Consider the following 17,718-nt stretch of genomic DNA (forward strand, 5'->3'; position numbering starts at 1 on the left):
ATTCTGACTGGTGTGAGGTGGTATCTCATTGAGGTTTTGATTTGGATTTCCCTGATGCCGAGCAATGCTGAGCACTTTTTCATGTGTCTGTTGGCCATTTGGATGTTTTCTTTGGAAAAATGTCTGTTCATGTCTTCAGCGCATTTCCTGATTGGATCATCTGTTCTTTGGGTGTAGAGTTTAATAAGTTCTTTATAGATTTTGGATACTAGCCCTTTATCTGATATGTCATTTGCAAATATCTTCCCATTCTGTCGGTTGTCTTTTGGTTTTGTTGACTGTTTCTTTTGCTGTGCAAAAGCTTTTTATCTTGATGAAGTCCCAATAGTTCATTTTTGCCCTTGCTTCCCTTGCCTTTGGTGATGTTTCTAGGAAGAAGCTGCTGCGGCTGAGGTCAAAGAGGTTGCTGCCTGTGTTCTCCTTTAGGATTTTGATGGACTCCTGTCTCACATTGAGGTCTTTCAACCATTTGGAGTCTATTTTTGTATGTGGTGTAAGGAAATGGTCCAGTTTCATTCTTCTGCATGTGGCTGTCCAATTTAAACTCTTATTTCTTTATTGTTTTCAACAGTTTTATAAATACCTGGAATTTTTACAGGCCCATGAAAATACCACTGGGACCACCAAACTTCAGTTAGGGTAATAGACATGTATAGTCAACATCTCCTTATTCTCCTTACAGCCACAATCTAGCCTCCTCATATTAACAGTTGAAGAGGATACCCATAGTGGCTTAAAACAAATGGCCTTGGTTTTCTTCCCCAAACTGATATTTCTGTGGAATTCAAAGGAAACATATTTTCATGGGCATCTTGCCTGCTTTTTAATAGGCCTTCCAGGGCATGTGGGCCATGATTTATTTTCATAACTGAATCACTAAGTTTAATTTTATAAATAGTACCCAGTGGAGTTACTTTACACATAACAGGTGCACATTAAACATTGTGCACATGAACTTTCAATGAATAAGAAAATGATTGCATTGAAAGCGTTTCATATATAAATTAAAAAGTTGAGAGAGTGGCAATTCAACATCTACTGCAGGTAGCAAACGCTCCTATTGTGTTCATGCTGTCATTTAAGGGCATTCTATACTTCTGCCTTGCCTTGTTTTGCAATGCAACACTGAAATGACAAATTCCTCATGCTCCTAGACCTTGTGACAATAGCAAGAGAAAAAAAAAAAGAAAAGAAGAATTATGGAAACTTCCATCTTCACAATGTCTGTTAGCAGAAAAATTATCAAGTGCTTTGACATTTACCATTCTACATATTTGATCCAGTAATTCTCATTCCTCTTATGGCTTCCATTTTTCATTTTTCTGTTTTATTGCAAACTCCTTACTTCAGTGCTTCAATACTTATTTTATCTTCGGAGCAGTAAGACTACCCCAGAGGGCAGACAGGCACCTGCTCAGGAAGCTCAATGTTTTCACATCAGTCATAGTGAGTCCAGAAACAGTCTAAAGCTCACAGACACACACAACAGAGGGAGCAAAACAGAGGGGAAGTACCCACAGAGCTAATAACACAATCATTTCCTCCTTAGGCATGAGTGCAAAGCCAGCCCCCTGAAGCTGGAAGGAGCGGTCTTCTCCTGGGTCCACCACACCTCTGCCCATCACCACGCACTGCACTCGGGGAAACAGTCTTTGTTTCTTCAGCGGCGGCTTGCTGAGTTCTCATACCCCCTCTTCACTCACCACTAGCTGAAACCAGCTTGTTGGCGCTATGGATCCAGTTCTCACAGGGCCAGTATAAAGATCCACGTGCATCTGATTACAACCAAAGGTTGCGGGTCTCCACATGGCATCTCCCACTTCTACTCCGCTCTGTCACTGGGTGTGGCCCCAGATTTCTGACTCACCTTCCTGCTGAAGCTTTCTTGCTGTTTTTCTGGACTGACAGCTTAAGCTCCTATATATATAGGACTCTTCTGACCAAGTTATTGCCTTCTCAAAGCCACACTAGCAAGCAAATGAAATCTTTTAATAGCTCCCTAGTGGTTCCTAAATAACACCTAAACTCCTCATCCCAGGACTAGCTGCCACCTTCCCCCGGCCTTCATTCCCCTCCGTGCTCATGCCCAGCCAAGCTGAACAACCTGTCTTACATTTTCACCTGTCTAGGTTTCTCTGGCTTCCCTCCTCCTTCCCTGTGTGGAATGTTCTCTTCTCCATCCCTCTCTTTCCTGATCCAGCACTGTTACACGTCTGAAGCCAACATCCAGCTCCAATGCACCCTCCTCCCTGAAGTCTTCCTTCTTCCCCATGCCCAGCAATTGTTCTCATTCCTGTTCCCATAATACTTGCTCAGGACTTTTCTAGCTCTACCTTCCCAGGATGCAGAGTCTAGTCACGGCCCAGATACCTAATAGCTATGTGACCCTGGGCCTGTTCATTTTGCTAAGTGTCCATTTCTCAAACTATTAAATGGAGCTAATAAGACTTGCCCTTTCTGTCTCATTTTTTCAGTGGCGGTCAAATAAGAAAATGCAAAAACTATAAACTGCTATGCAACTGTAGGTATTACTATATTTATTTGTGTTTATTTCTTATCTTCTCTATTAGAACATTAGCGCTTGGGACTAGGATTCTATTTCTTATTAATTTTCTCATATACCATAGCATCTGACAACACCAAATACAACTACTTATTGAATGAAAAATAGATAAAATAGAGTAGTCCTGTATCCCCTCTGATTTTTTTTTTTTTAACCCACAATCTCTTAAACAATGTTGAAGGGGGGGCAGTTTCTATTGGTTTATTTTTACCAGTCCTTTCCTTCTAAACTTCACATCTTTGTACACTGGACAAATTGGGGCCTGATTTTATGGCTCCATTTCCACGCCTGGATACCAGCCTGACACCAGAACCGTAGAGTCTAGCCTGATTCCAGACCGTCTCCGTGACCGGTGGGAGATGAAAGAGCAAACCCAAGCAATGAAGATTTGAAATACTACTTTCTTGGAAAAGAATTCTCAAAAGGTGCTGTTTAAAAAGTGGACTTGGTAGTCAAAAATATTATGATGTACTGAATGTCAAAGCGGTGAAGCAGGGTGGCAGCTTTCAAGGACTGGAAATGATAATATTTTGTCTGCTTGGGCGAAAGAGTTCAGAGTGACCTGGCCTGCAGGCAGCAAATGCGCCGAGGTAGTCCGGGGCTTTCTGCTTTGCTTGGCAAATGGCTTTGCTCTTTGGCACTTTTAAATATATGATGAAAGCCACCACTGTCAACCTTTCCTCTTCTTTTTAAATAATTGTACATTTCAAAAAAAAAAAGCCTTCTTGCCATTAATGTCTCTTGTGATGGATATTCTTGTTTGCCTTTGCTTATTTATCTTCAGGCCCTATACACTGGGTCTTTGTAACTTTAATGCTTTGGAAAGACATATAAAAGGTAAATCATCAAACTGCTTTTCCTGAAAGTACTCTGGGTGACTCCCAGGTGTGATGGATGCAGTCTGGAGGTTCTGAAATCTTCTTACAGCAGTTTGAACAAATGTAAAGTATACGGAGTATACACCCCCCCACACACACGCACTCCCTCCCCACCCCCACACCGTGCAAAGAAACCATCCAGGGAAAGGGAGCACAGCAATGATGTTAAACATCTGCAGAGGGCTTTATATTTTGAGAAGTTATGAGATTCATTATGTACTCAATTATCTGCGGACGACAAAGCTGTGATTGTGTACAAAATCCCAAGGTCAGGTTGTAGAAGAGAGTTGCAAAGCAATTCCTTCAGCGCCCATGGAACCTCTCTGGCCTCAGCAGAACCACAGAACATGAGCACTGTAAGTCATCTAGCTCAGTATCTCCTTCACAAATCCTTTCAATGTAAGTATCTACCAGCACATTTCCAGGAACAAGGAACGAATCACTTCGCAGAGAAACCCACTTCACTTCCGGATTGCTCTCCAAGATTTTCCAAATACAGAGCCGATTCCCTCTGATTTCCACCAATGGGTCCTAATTGTATTCTTCAGAGCTATAGACAGATTTAGTCTCATCCTTCATCTAAATGCTATTCTTCAAATATTTTAAGGCAACTTTCATCTCTCTCGTCTTCAGTCTGGTTCCTTTATTTCTCCAGATCCTTTAACATTCTGATTTTGTGATATTGTAAAAAATGGGGTCTAGAGGACTACTGTTTTGGTGACTCTCCTTAAGGCAATCTTGGACTTGAGAGTGTCCCTGTGAAATGTGTCCAGGATGAGACACAACATTTTAGGTGTGGCCTGGACAGTTAACATTAAGGTGGGATGCATTAGCTCCCTTAATCTGGCCACATAAATGCGTTAGTGAAGCCTAAAATTTAAGGAGATTTTAAAAAACTGTTACATCACTGTATCTTTTCATTCATTCATTCAGCGAACATTTCTAAATAGCTACTAGACGTCAGGCACAGTCCTGGTACATTAAAAGGGCTCCATAAATATTAATGTCTGATGCACCTCATTTTCCACCTTCAGTACCAGGTTCAGAATTCTAACTTTGAAACTCTTCTCTCTCTCTCGCTCTCATGCTGTGTTTCTCTTTAGCCCACAGGCTTCTCTGTGAACGATTACTCTATTTGACACGTCCTAACCTTAGGCTAAGAAGCTTGACCATCTGCAGTCATTACTGCAAATTCTTGGGGTTCCCTTCATTACCACAGCTCCACCACAGTGGCAGTCAAATTAAGACTAAAGAAGCAGTTCTTCTTGTTTGCTTTTTTTTTTTTTTTTTAAGATTTTTATTTATTTATTTGAGAGAGAGAGAGAGAGAACATGAGCGGGGAAGGGGCAGAAGGAGAGGGAGAAACAGACTCCTGGCTGAGCAGAGAGCCCGATGCGGGGCTCGATCCCAGGACCCTGGGATCATGACCCGAGCTGAAGGCAGCCGCTTAACCAACGGAGCCACCCAGGTGCCCCTTATTTGCTTTCTCTGAAAGGTGAAGGCCTTATCAAGGCAAGCCAAGAGTTCACCAAATCATCTTCAGAAGACAGTTGCCAAAAAAGTAGAGATCTTTCTCTCTCCCTCGTCTTCCTTTCTACCTATCTTATAGAAGCTTATGGCAGAACCTCAAATTTTTACTGAGCTTCGCAGTCTAAAAAAAATTGTACTTTATATAATTCAGTTCTTGCAATCAACCTGTGAAGCAGCTATTATCACCCCCACTGTAGAAACAGTAAACCAGGGCTAAGCAATTTAGAGACATATTCACGAGGACACAGCTGTTAAGATTTTTAACTGTGACTCGAACTCAAAATACTAACTGGAAAGTTGCCCTATGCTAGATACAAGAAAAGCATCAACCAGATCTTCTGTCCAGCCAGGTGGTTTCTGTAGAACGCTTATTTCTATCAAAATTGTATCACCTGTATCCCTAACAACCTGATAGAACATTTATACCAGAAATACTATATTTCCTTTATAACCCCATCCAAATGGTCTTCAAAATTCATCAATTCATTAATGAATTTGAGCCAGCCCCACTATGTGCCGGACATTGTGCACTTCCAGAATTTACACAATACTGCATGTCTTCTTTAACAAACAAGGCTACTCTTCTCAGCCTCCATTTATTCTATTCAGTTTGCTCACGAGCTACTTCTATGTATGAGGCACTGTGCTAGGTGCTGCAACAGACACAAACGTGAGCTGAGGGAGGCTCAGCGCCTGCTCTGAGGGAGCTTACAACCTACTGCAGAGAAGACCTAGAGGTAATCCAAGTACAAGGTAAGCTAAGATTAGTACATTTTACAGAAGGACAAAATCCCATAATAAAAGAGGTCAGAAGGAATAGGAGATGGCAACTGTAGACGGTGCAGGAAATGGTACCAGTGGGGAGCAGAGGGCAAGGGTACAAGGACGGAGAAGGACAGACAGCATGGGTGGGCCCAGGGAATGGTAACTAGTCCATCCAGCTGAAGCATAGGCTACATGGAGGGTTGGAAGGAGGGATAAATTGGAGAGGCGGGTTGGGGGTCATGCAGCAGAAAATCCTGCCTGCCTAGCAAGGACACTCGTACCTTTTTCAGTTGGGAATAGGAAGACACTAAATGTCTCTGCTGTCAGGCATAACTCGTTCCAAGTTATGCTTATAACCGTAATATGCAGCCACGGGAAGGATGACTTGGGAGTGTGAGAGCAGAAGCAGAGAGCTCGGCGGCAAGCTTGTGCTGCGCAGTCCTCAGGAGCGCATCTAGGGCCCTAGATAATGATTGGGGCTCACCTTCTGGGAAGAGGATTCTCCCCCAACCCCCTCAAATTAGGTCAGGTCTGCATGGTCACCATCGAATACCTCAACGGGGAGTCACAACCACATGCCCCGTCTTTTCCGGGGAGCTAATGGACCCAATGAGTTCTCCTTGTTCCCATCAGAATGGGCTGCTGCTCTTTTCTAGAACCTTCAGATTCACCAGTGTTGGCAAATCTCTGTACTTTTTCCTAGTGTTCCAGTGAAACTTCTCTAGGTCAAATTCTTCAACTCTCCAAACTCTGATATAAATTGCTCTTTGTTTTCTGAAAATTTTCATTTCTGGATTCTGTTAGAAAATATTTATAAAAAGATTTCTAAGAGCTATTTATCTTCTCTAATAGGTTGGAGGGTGGAGAGGTGTTCATCAACATGGAGATTAGCTGATGTTTACAGCTCAATCACATGACCAGTGGTTGTCCGAAGGAAACACACTTACAAACACCGTGGCCTCTCCACCTTCCCATCTAGCGTTACCTCTGCCCATGTAGAGCAAACAGAAAATCAATTCCGGGAAGTTGCTGCCTTGTGTTTCCAGGAAACACAGATTTTCCACAATGGGCTCACGCATACTGGCCAATTTCGAAATGGAGGGGGAGAGTCAGTGAGGGTGAACAGCTAGATGCAGGGTTTTTCACTCTACAGAGGACCCTTTGGCCACTAAACTGGGTGAGCTAAACGAAAATCTTTCAATGCCTCTAAAACACACAGTTCTGTGAGAAGCTATTGATCTTTGGACGAAGAAGGGTGGTTTTTATAGATCACAAACTGAATAGCCTGGTTAGTAGAGCATGAGCAGTTCCTTTAGGGATGGGAGGCATGGGGCTGTCTGATTCAAGGTAGGGAGGTAAGTGAAGTCACCTCCCATCAGGGCTACGGATGGGGCAAAGGGCGCAGGAATGGTTAGACCATCTGCTGAGCCATGTCCCCAGACCCCCTTCACTACTGGAGACCTCACCACAGCTCCTGAGAGGCCTAAGGGACAGATGGAGCACATGTGAGTGTGGGGGGGGGTAGGGGGAGGTTGGAACTTGACATAAAAGGGGTTAAAATCCCATTCCTTCTTGCTTTCAACTCTGGAGTCTTATGAAAGCTAAGAATGAAGAATTTCTTTCAGCTCCTAATATCTGAAAATGTAAGTGCTCAATCACAATTGGAATCTGATAGAGTCTGAAGCACTACAAGTAAAGTAAACTGAAATAAATATGAAATCTTGCCAGAAGGGCCAGTCCTCCCTTTTTCTCTTTTATTAAAAGCATGTGGCAGGGGCGCCTGGGTGGCTCAGCCGTTAAGCGTCTGCCTTCGGCTCAGGTCATGATCCCAGGGTCCTGGGATTGAGTCCCACATGGGGCTCCCTCCTCGAGGGGAAGCCTGCTTCTCCCTCTCCCACTCCCCCTGCTTGTGTTCCCTCTCTTGCTGTGTCTCTGTCAAAATAAATAAATAAAATCTTAAAGAAAAAAAAAAAGCATGTGGCAGCAGGAACACGTATCTGTCACATTCCTCCATAAGCAGGAACAGGTGTTGTCCTCAGGGCATGGGTGGAGGGGAAGGAGATGAAAAAAGAGTGACCCTTTTCTTTGTGAGCCACTTCTTAGTATTTGTAGTAACTCATTCTGAATGACAGTGACATTTGACAGCAAAACAACCAAACAGGTGTCAGACCTGTGAAAGTCGGCACAAGACAGGTGGAAAAGAGAGCTGTTCATTGAGTTCTACTGACTGAGGTAGATTCTCTCCAAGTCCAGGAGTGCTTGCAGAGCTGGGAGTGAGGTCTGCTAAGCCACATGCTTCCAAGGGAACATAAGAATGGTGTGGGTGGCGGTTACAGGATGCATGTTTGTGTCCCTCCCTCCCCCCAAATTCATCTGTTGAAGCCCCAGCCTTCCATGTGGTGGTATTAGGAAGTGGGTCTTTGGGAAGTAATTAGGTTTAAGTCAGGTCACGAGGGTGGGACCCTCATGATGGCATTAGTATACTTATACGGAAGGGAAGCCGGAGAGCTCCCGCTCTCCACTCACACACGGCGAGGAAAGGCCATGTGAGGACAGAGCAGGAAGGTGGCAACACCCAGGCTTTCTCCAGAAACAAAATCTGCTGGCACCCTGATCTTGGACTACTCAGCCCCCAGTACTGTGAGAAATAAAGGTCTTTTGTTTGAGCCACCCAGTCTGTAGTATTTGCTGTAACAGCCCAAACTAAGACAGCGGCCTAATGGTCCTGGGTCCTGTTCCTTCCCAAACTGGATCCCAAATAACAGGAGGATGGATATTTTGGCCACAAGCAATTCTTCTTCTCGTGCCATATATCAACTCGCCCTCCCCATACAGGTCAATGTACAATAAGAAGAACTTGGTATTGAAAACTGAAACGAATGGTGGATGAGAATAAAATTGTAGGAGGGAAACATTTAAGACAAGTAGACCCCAAATGCTGGAATAGGAAAAGCAGATTCTTAAGAAAATGATTTCTGCAAATGTGCTTACCTTTGTTCAAGCGTCCCATCACAGTGAATTCTAAGTATTTGCTGTTGTCCGTTGAAGAGTAAAGGCCAAACATGGTGGCTGAACTTTTAGTGTGCAGCTTGAAGGTGGAGATCACATAGACCTCATTCAGGGTGGGGTCCGTCAGGATTGGCTGCAGAACAGCTGGGTTCAGCCTCTGGCTAGAGGATGGGAGAAGGTCAAAGACTGGGGAGAACAGGAAAAAGGGGATAATCAGTGAACGAAGTTTGAGACAAACATGTTTTTTTTGAGGGGGCACAGTTTGACAGTAAGATAGAAGTAACGTCAACTAACACTGTTATCATTTTCCACATGGCTAAAATCGCCCGTTCTTCCTTATCACTCTTATAGTGGCTGGACATTTGAACCAGATAAAGTACAACACAATTTTCCTCACTAGGTCATGGCCCCCAAGAGAAGACTAAATTTGCAAACCCTAAATTGCATTTGGCCAAAGAAGTGGCTCTGAAAATGCCCACTAGGAAAAGCACTACCGACCTACAGTACAAAGGGGACAGGTGAGAGCACACAAGTCACTGTTTCTCTTATGTCCTCCCCAAGCAGTGGATATCTGCCTTAGGGTCCCTCATGCACCCCGTGGACCAGAGCCAATTGTACTTTTCTTGGTCAGTGTAAATGAGACAGGGAATGCAGCAGAAATCATGGATGTGGTGGGACACAGTATGCCAGAAAAATGATTCGCTGCCTCTGTGAGACCCAAGTGTTCCCGTTATGCATTTAGAGTTCTCCACTATTTCTCTGTTAAAAATCTTGATGCAGGGGTGCCTGGCTGGCTCAGTCAGTAGAGTATGCAACTTTTGATCTTGGCATTGTGAGTTCAAGCCCATGTTGGGTGTAGGGCTTACTTAAAAAAAAAAAATTCTGATATAAAAATAAAACAATGGGGTTTCTCTTTCTTAACTGTAACCTGACAGAGGTGGTCTACAAAAACTGTAATCTGCATTTGTATTTATATAAATTGCTTTTGATTAAGCCAGCAGTACTTTCAAGCTTTGTAATATTTGTGCAAGCTGTAAGAGTGTACATCCAGAGTGATTTTAAAGGCAAAGGCCAAATGGGTAATACTCACTAGAAGTTACTTAGTATTTCTGTTGGTTTATACAAATATTGTTTGAACAATTCCACAGCCTGCAGGAACGTTAGCCTCTAAAATTTTTTTTATTTATTTATTTATTTATTTATTTTTTTAAAGATTTTGTTTATTTATTTATTTGAGAGAGAGAGAGAGACAGAGAAACAGCATGAGAGGGGATAGGGTCAGAGGGAGAAGCAGGCTCCCCGCTGAGCCGGGAGCCCGATGTGGGACTCGATCCCAGGACTCCGGGATCATGACCTGAGCCGAAGGCAGTCGCTTAACCAACTGAGCCACCCAGGCGCCCTCTAAAATTTTTTTTAAAGATTTTATTTATTCAACAGAGAAAGTGAGAGAGTACAAGCAGGGGGGAGTAGTAGAGGGAGAGAGAGAGAAGCAGCCTTCCCGCTGAGCAGGGAGCCCGACGCGGGGCTCGATCCCAGGACCCTGAGATCATGACCTGAGCTGAAGGCAGACACTTAACCATCTGAGCCACCCAGGCGCCCTGTCTAATAATTTTTTTTAAGATTTTATTTATTTGAGAGAGAGAGAGAGAGCGCACAAGCAGGGAGAGCGGCAGGCAGAGGGAGAAGCAGGCTCCCCGCTGAGCAAGGAGCCCGATGTGGGGCTCGATCCCAGTACCCTGGGACCATGACCTGAGCCGAAGGCAGATGCTTAACCAACTGAGCCACCCAGGCGCCCCTGCAAAGATTTGAAAGACAACACAACAGAATGTTAACATGAACAGTAGCTATCTCTGGGTTGTATAATTATACGTTTATTTACTTTTCTTTTGCTTATCCAATTTTTTATTTTTTACAATTAACAGGTGTTGCTTTTGCAGTAGGAAAAAAAATAAAAGTTGTAAGACAAACAGGCAAAAACCTATTTACTCAAGAATATCTATTCTTTAAAAGACAACCTGTCTTTATACCGGATCTGTATTGTTTCTTTCTCATGCACTTAGGGTCTTACAAAATAATGAATTTGATACTAGAAATACTGGAAAGCAGAAAATCTATTATGTTCCTTCCAGCACTCCACATTCCCCTAAAACTTGAATACTGCTGCCTACTGTAATTCAAAGGGGAAACAGAATTTTTTAATTTCCAAAGAACTGGAAGCTTTACATTTCCACCACTAAGAGCCAAGGGCAATCAGACAGTATGTCTAGAAGTTCCATTCAGGATAAAGCATCTGCAGATGTGAGTTTAAGGTATGTGAATTGCACTCAAAACTAAACTCTTATTATCCCTGATTCTTGATCTATGATTATGTTCATAATCTAGCTCAAGCTAAATTTACTCTATTTCAGTCTGCAAGGTTCATCTAATCCATTGGCTTCTCTCTCAAGGGGCAGAGTTGGGATTAGTTAGTAATGAGTTTGGAGAGTGTTTTGAAAAGGAAATGAGACACAACAATTTTCCATTAATGCTATTACATTTTCGTAATAGTGCCAGGATCTAAGCACTAATTAACTCAATAAAAGAATCTATCAGAAACTTGACTTAATCTGATAATCTACAGCAACTAATTAACCAGGTAATTTAGGTAGTATAGCCTGATTTTAAGTCCCATAAAACAGGCAGCTCTAAGAAGCAGCAAAATCCATACCTGTAGCACACCATGAAGTTGTGTGTTCAAATGTCAAGAATTCATGGAACACAAAATATTATACCCGCAAATTCAAAACTGCCAAACAATGTCTGTAATCAGAAAACTTTTGAATTGTGTTAAAAAGATTCCTAACATCAAAAAGCAAAGGCAACAAAAGCAAAAATAAACAAGTGGGACTCCATCAAACAGAAAAGCTTCTGCACAGAAGAAACCATCAACAAAAGGAAAAGATAACCTAGAGAATGAGAGAAAATACTTATAAATCCTATGTGATAAGGGATTAATATCCAAAACATATAAAGAACTCATACGACTCAATAGCAAAAAACCCAAACAATCTGATTTTTAAGTTGGCAGAAGATCTGAACAGACATTTATCCAAAGAAGACATACAGATGGCTAACAGGCACAGGAGAAGGTGGTCAACATCAGGAATCATCAGGGAAATGCAAATTAAAACCACAATGAGTAATCACCACACACCTGTTAGAATGGCTATTATCAAAGAAATAGCAAGTGTTGGTGAGGATGTGGAGAAAAGGGACCTCTGGTGCACTGTTGATGGGAATGTAAATTGGTGCAGCCACTATGGAAAACACTGTGGAGGATACTTAAAAAACTAAAAATAGAACTACATATGATCTAGCAATTCCACTGCTGGGTAGTTATTAAACAAAACAAAACAAAACCCAAACCTCAAAACACTAATTCAAAAAGATATATGCAGATTCATGTTCACTGCAGCATTATTTACAATAGCCAAGAGATGGAAACAACCCGTGTCCATTAATAATGAATGGATAAAGAAGATGTGGTATTTGTATATAATAGAATATTATTTAGCCATAAAAAAGAATGAAATCTCGCCATTTGTGACAACACGGATGGACCTTGAGGGCATTATGCTAAGTGAAATACGTGAGACACAGAAAGACAAATACTGCATGATCTCACTTTATATGTGGAATCTTCAACAACAACCACCACCACCCAAGCTCATAGAGAACAGAATGGGGGAAGGGGATGGGTGAAAGGTGTCAAAAGGTACAAACTTCCAGTTTAAAATAAATAAGTCATGGGGATTTAAAGTACAGCATGCTGACTATAGTTAATAATATGGTATTGGATAATTGGAAGTTGCTAAGAGAGAAGATCTCAAAAGTTCTCATCACAAGAAATTAATTTTTTCTAATGCTGTATGGTGACAGATGTTAACTAGACTTATCGTGGTGATCATTTTACAATGTATACAATTACGGAATCACTGTTGTCCACCTTCCTAGAAGAGCAGTCACAATGAATATAGATTACAGCATTTCAAATAGTTCAAGGCAAACTAAATGCAGAACATTACCCCCTGAAACCACTATTTTGGTTTCCTGGTCTAAAATCAAAAGGAGTTATTTGGTGAAATGCAAAGTTTAAATGGGTGATTACTGCAATGGAAGGGGAAGGACTTTGAGAATTCCCTCACAGGCATTCTTCACTCTGGCTTTGTGAGAAGTAACAACTTTTACTTGGACCTGTGTGACTCTCCCAGCTTTATTTCATTATTCAGTAATACATCAACAGGTGAAGGTCATCACTGGATGGCCTGTTAGAGCGCTAAGATCTTTTCTTGCTTAAATAATTTCTTCCTTTCGGCCTTTGCAAAAAAAAAAAAAAAAAAATCAGTTTAAGCTTGTGTTCTGCCCAACGGTTATTTTCACCCCATCTCAATTAGGGGTTTGAGGATTACTCAGGTGTCTTTTTAATGTATTTATCGATTTTTTTTTTTTTTTACCTCTGTAAGAGAAACACCGACTTCTCAGTCCTTCCTGCTCTATTTATCTCGGGAATCAAGAGATCACGCCTCCCAAAGGAGGCGTTGGGGTCCAAACAAAGGACAGAAAACAGGGAGTGGTGGGGCAAACAGAGTAATGCTGTGCCCTTCTGGGAAATGACGGTCTCAGACTTTCTGGGGGAACATCACTCCCGCCGCGTCGGAGAATTTAGGGGGCCAAGGGTGAAGGGATGGCCCGCCAGAGAGAGCCGCAGGGGACAGAACCTGGATTTCACCCCACTCCAGGCAGGACCTGTTAGAAGTCTAGAGCCGTGTGGTAAGCTCTGAAATGAACCCCACTTCTTCGCATAGACTGAAAAGTTTCGCATCCCCTAAGCTGTTGCTTAGAGAATTGGTCTCATCGCTGGATAATGGACTCAGAAAATGCTATACTCTAATCACCACTTCCAGTTACAAAATGCTGTGACTCGGGCCCCAGAGGGACAGAGAAGTGCCAGGGGCCAAGAAGCGCGCGCGGAGTTGGTCCCTCCTGTCGTTCAAGCGGAGCGGGAAGGAGGGACCCGGGGACCGTCGCCCCCCGCCCCGGCGCGAGCCCACTTACCCTGGGGGGTGGCTTGGGCGCCGGCCCCCAGCCACGGCTGCAGGGCCAGGTGCAGCAGGAGGAAGGCGGCTCCGCGCGGGGCCAGCATGTTGGCTCTTCCTGCAGGCGCGGGCGCTCGCGAGCGACGGCAGCCTGGCCGTGCCTCGGTGTCCCCAGCGGCGCGCTGTCCCTCCGTCGGGCCCCGCGGGCGGCGCAGGTGAAGGGAGCGCGAGGCGTGTGCGGGGCGCGGCGTCCGGGGCTGCCGTCGGGGGCGGTGCTCGCGTCCAGGGGCCGCGCGGAGCCGGGTGCGCTAGCGGCTGCCTGGGCGGCCGCCGCCCAACTCTTTATGGTCTGGCCGGCCGGGGCCGGGGGAGGGCCGAGGCCGGGGCGGCCCCCTTGGCGGGCAAGCCCGTTCGCTGGGAAGAGAGGAGGCGGCCGGAGCGGGGAGCGTGGGCGGCGGAGGGAAAGGGCCGAGTGCGGAGTGGGGGAGCCGACCCGGCCGAGCGGGACCCGGGCTGGGCGCAGTCGCCGGCCTCTGACCGGCGAGGGGCTTTGGGAGAGCCGGGAAGCCGGGGCTGCGATAGGCACACAGGACGGGGTAGAGATGGAGGAGAAGAAGGGAGCGAAAGGAGGAAGAAAGTGCCACTGTCCCGCTGGCGTTAGGCACCATCAGTCCCCCCACCTCCTGTACTGCTTTTGTTTTCTAAAAAGAACAGCGCTTCGAGAGGCTTTTTAACACCCGTCGTAGGTTCCCCTTGCGAAGGAACCCTGAAGGCTGTCCAGGAACGCCTGCTTCCTAAAGTGGTCCAGAGAGCAATTGATTTCTTTTATTTCTTCAAGCTTTTCTTGACTACTTCAAATGTTGAGTATTTTTCCCATCAAGTTTTGAGACATGAACAGTGAACGTTTGAAAGTTTTGAGTTTTTAATGGAAATAAAACGCATCCCAAGGAATCGATCCAGATAGGATGGTGGTGGTTTATGGAGAATCTATTTTCAGTCTAGTTTCCAAACCCTCTGCCTGCCCACTTCTGTTCCGTCTTCCCCAAAGATTCCACTTGACAGTTTAAAGGTAGGGGAGTAGGGAACATACTGAAAGAGAGGGAAGGAACATAAGGAATTAGTCTTTCTCCTAGGTGAAGCCCCCTAGAAATAACGTGGATTAACTAGAAGAAAAAATATTTCCGAACAATGGCAAAACGTTTCCCTGTTGAGAAATCTTGAGTATTGGAGAAGATCCAGCAAAGCATTTCTGTCCCTATCTTCAAGTCTCAAAGAATTTCATTTCAAAGTTTAATCTGCCACAAGTTGGAAGATTAACTCATCTTATTTTCAAACTGTACTAGAATAACCCCTCACCAATTATGATTCCGGTCATAGCTAGTGACCTGGAGATTTCTGAGCTATCTTAAGATATCTCTTCTATTCGAGGTCTGCCTTAGTTCTAGGCTTCATATAATGTCCCATTCCACTAACCCCGCTCTGTGGAATGGGTCACCATTTATCTACATATGAGAGTGTACTTGACTGTAAACTCATGAGATGACTGAAGAATCTTCAGATCTTTAAGCTGTGTCCCCATAATGGCCTGAGTTAGAGGGAGCTCCAGGTTCCCAACTTCTGCTTTAAGCAAAACTTAAGAGTCAGCAGGACTAAACTGTAAGTTATCTGGAGGCAGATCTTATTTTTTTAGTCATCTTTGTTTAGTCATCTTTGCTAGGTAACCCCAAGTTCTTAGAAAATTCCCAGCAAAATAGCTTGCCCAGGGATGCACACAATAAATTTTGGTTGAAACTGTATGACTACTAAATGTAATGGATCAACAAGAGAACGCAGTGACTTTCTGCTAACCTAGCATACTTACAATCTAATTTTGCTTTTAAAGAGCCTGAACTTTTATGAAGCCATTCATTGGAGAATCTTAGCTTTTTCTTTATGTCTTCAAAACCAAGAGGAAATTTGATGACAGTGATTACAATACAATCCATTAAATTGGCTATGAAATCTATGATAAAGGAGATGAAAGAGTTAGTGTCTTTCCTGTGCTACCTCATTAAAATATCTGTTATTGCTCTTATTACACTGAATTTTATTTTAATAATGTATTATTTAATTTTTCCCCAGTATCAGACTGTGACCTCCTTAGCCCTCTCTCATTTATTTTTGTAGCCCCAATTCCTAGTGCCTAGCATGTACAATGAGTAGCTCATTGAATTGACTGTCCTTCTCTCAGCACTGTCAAGTAAGGATAAGAGGTTGTGATATGTTAGTAATCCATTTGTGCGGTAGGTTGTGAAAATTGTCCCAATTCTTTGCTCTTCCATCTACACATCTTTTGCTTTCCCACTATGCTTCTAGGCTTGGCCAGGTAATTTCCTTGGCCAATAGATTTTAGAAGAAAATGGCACATTCAGAAGCTTAAAATGTATTTGTGTGATGGGGCGTGCTTATTCTTTCACTTCTGCCTTTGCCGTGATAGCATGGCTGTGCTAGCTTGTTGGAGGACGAGAGACATGGAGCAGAGCTGAGTCACCACAGTCATTCTGGGCATAGCCACCTGAGTTCAGCTGACAGTTGTTTCAGGCAGGTGAATGAATCCAGGCAAGATCAGCAGAGCTGTCTAGCCAACTCCAGATAGGCAAACAATAAAAATTTATTTTGTATGTCATTAAGATTTTAGGATTGTTATGTAATATTATTGAAGCAATAGGTAACTGATAAACTAGGTGTCCTCCCATTTATAACTGTTTTATACAGAGTATAACTCCATTTTTTATGTTTGCTTACAGCTTTCAAGCTCTACCATTCCCCTTCCCATTGGCCCCACATCTGAGCAAGCTGATAAGAAAGACTCGGTGCTCCTTCCTTTGGCAGAAAGTTCCAACTGTGCGAGCCCTAGACTATGCCCAGGAATCCTCACCCCAGCCCCACCCCCAAACCACCATGAAATACCCCAAACAATGTCCTTTCCCTGCTCTCTCAAGCCATCTTCACACCTGCTTGGGAGCCCATCCTAGTCTTTTCAGAAAGCCTCAGTATGTGGGTAATAAACATTTTCAAACCCTCTTGCTGCATGTGTGGCATCGTCATCAATCTCAACATCCAAACCTCATTTTGGGTGTGGGGATACCCATCCTACTCCTGCTCCTTATGTTCCTTAGAAGTGGGAGAAGTTACTCATATTACATACTGCTATTTGACACAAATAAGTAGAAGTTTTACACATATTTATCAATTGGTATTTGAGTAAGATTATCATTAGTTATGTTAAGTTTTCCACTTGAATTCTTGAAGGGAGTAGAAATGGAAAATAATAACATTTAAAGATGGCTTAAAGGGAATATGGTTTATACTCTAGTGTGTGATAACATTTATGCCACAGCACTGGGAAATGTAGACTTTGGGCTGCTCTGCAGTTTAATGTTAATAACAAAGGAAGGTACTTGATTAACTGACAGGATAATAGCTTCTCTAGAAATTAGCACAAATAAGGGCCAGTAAATTAAGTAGGGGGCTTTTGATAAGTGTGCAGTTAAAAGTAAAAAGGTTTTTGTTTTTGTTTTTTTTTCCCCCCGAACTTAAAAGACAGCAATTTAGGCACTGAAGATTAGTGAAGCAAAAAACAAATGTGTAAAATCACTCATTTCCAATCTCACTAAGGGTCTAAGTAGACTATTAAAAAAACCTCTCATTAAGCTTCTTTAATATACTTTACTAAATACTGTGTAAAAATTCCTTAGAAAAATGCAGTTGTGTGGACCATTACTACAAATAACTATATCCACCTGACTTGAAGTCCAGAGAGTTTTGACAACTAGCATTTCTTTCTTTCTTTCTTTTTAGATTTATTTATTTATTGGAGAGAGAGGGAGAGAGAGAGTGAACATGGGGGTGGGGGGTT

General features: G+C 43.2%; 1 protein-coding gene across 1 annotated transcript in view; it reads right to left on the reverse strand.

Annotated features, from left to right (window-relative positions):
* THBS4 (thrombospondin 4) overlaps window positions 1-14,150 on the reverse strand; it is a 44,261-nt gene extending 30,111 nt beyond the window's left edge. The window contains exons 1-2 of the mRNA XM_081826673.1: window positions 13,840-14,150; window positions 8,728-8,931 (exon numbers count right to left, since the gene is read on the reverse strand). Coding sequence (XP_081682799.1) covers window positions 8,728-8,931; window positions 13,840-13,927 — 292 coding nt within the window. The 5' untranslated portion in view covers window positions 13,928-14,150. The remainder of the gene's footprint in view (window positions 1-8,727; window positions 8,932-13,839) is intronic.
* Between the last annotated feature and the right edge of the window lie 3,568 nt (window positions 14,151-17,718).

This window comes from Leptonychotes weddellii, chromosome 7 (assembly GCF_054177405.1).
Source record: "Leptonychotes weddellii isolate Sample4059 chromosome 7, ASM5417740v2, whole genome shotgun sequence".
Lineage (NCBI taxonomy): Eukaryota > Metazoa > Chordata > Mammalia > Carnivora > Phocidae > Leptonychotes > Leptonychotes weddellii.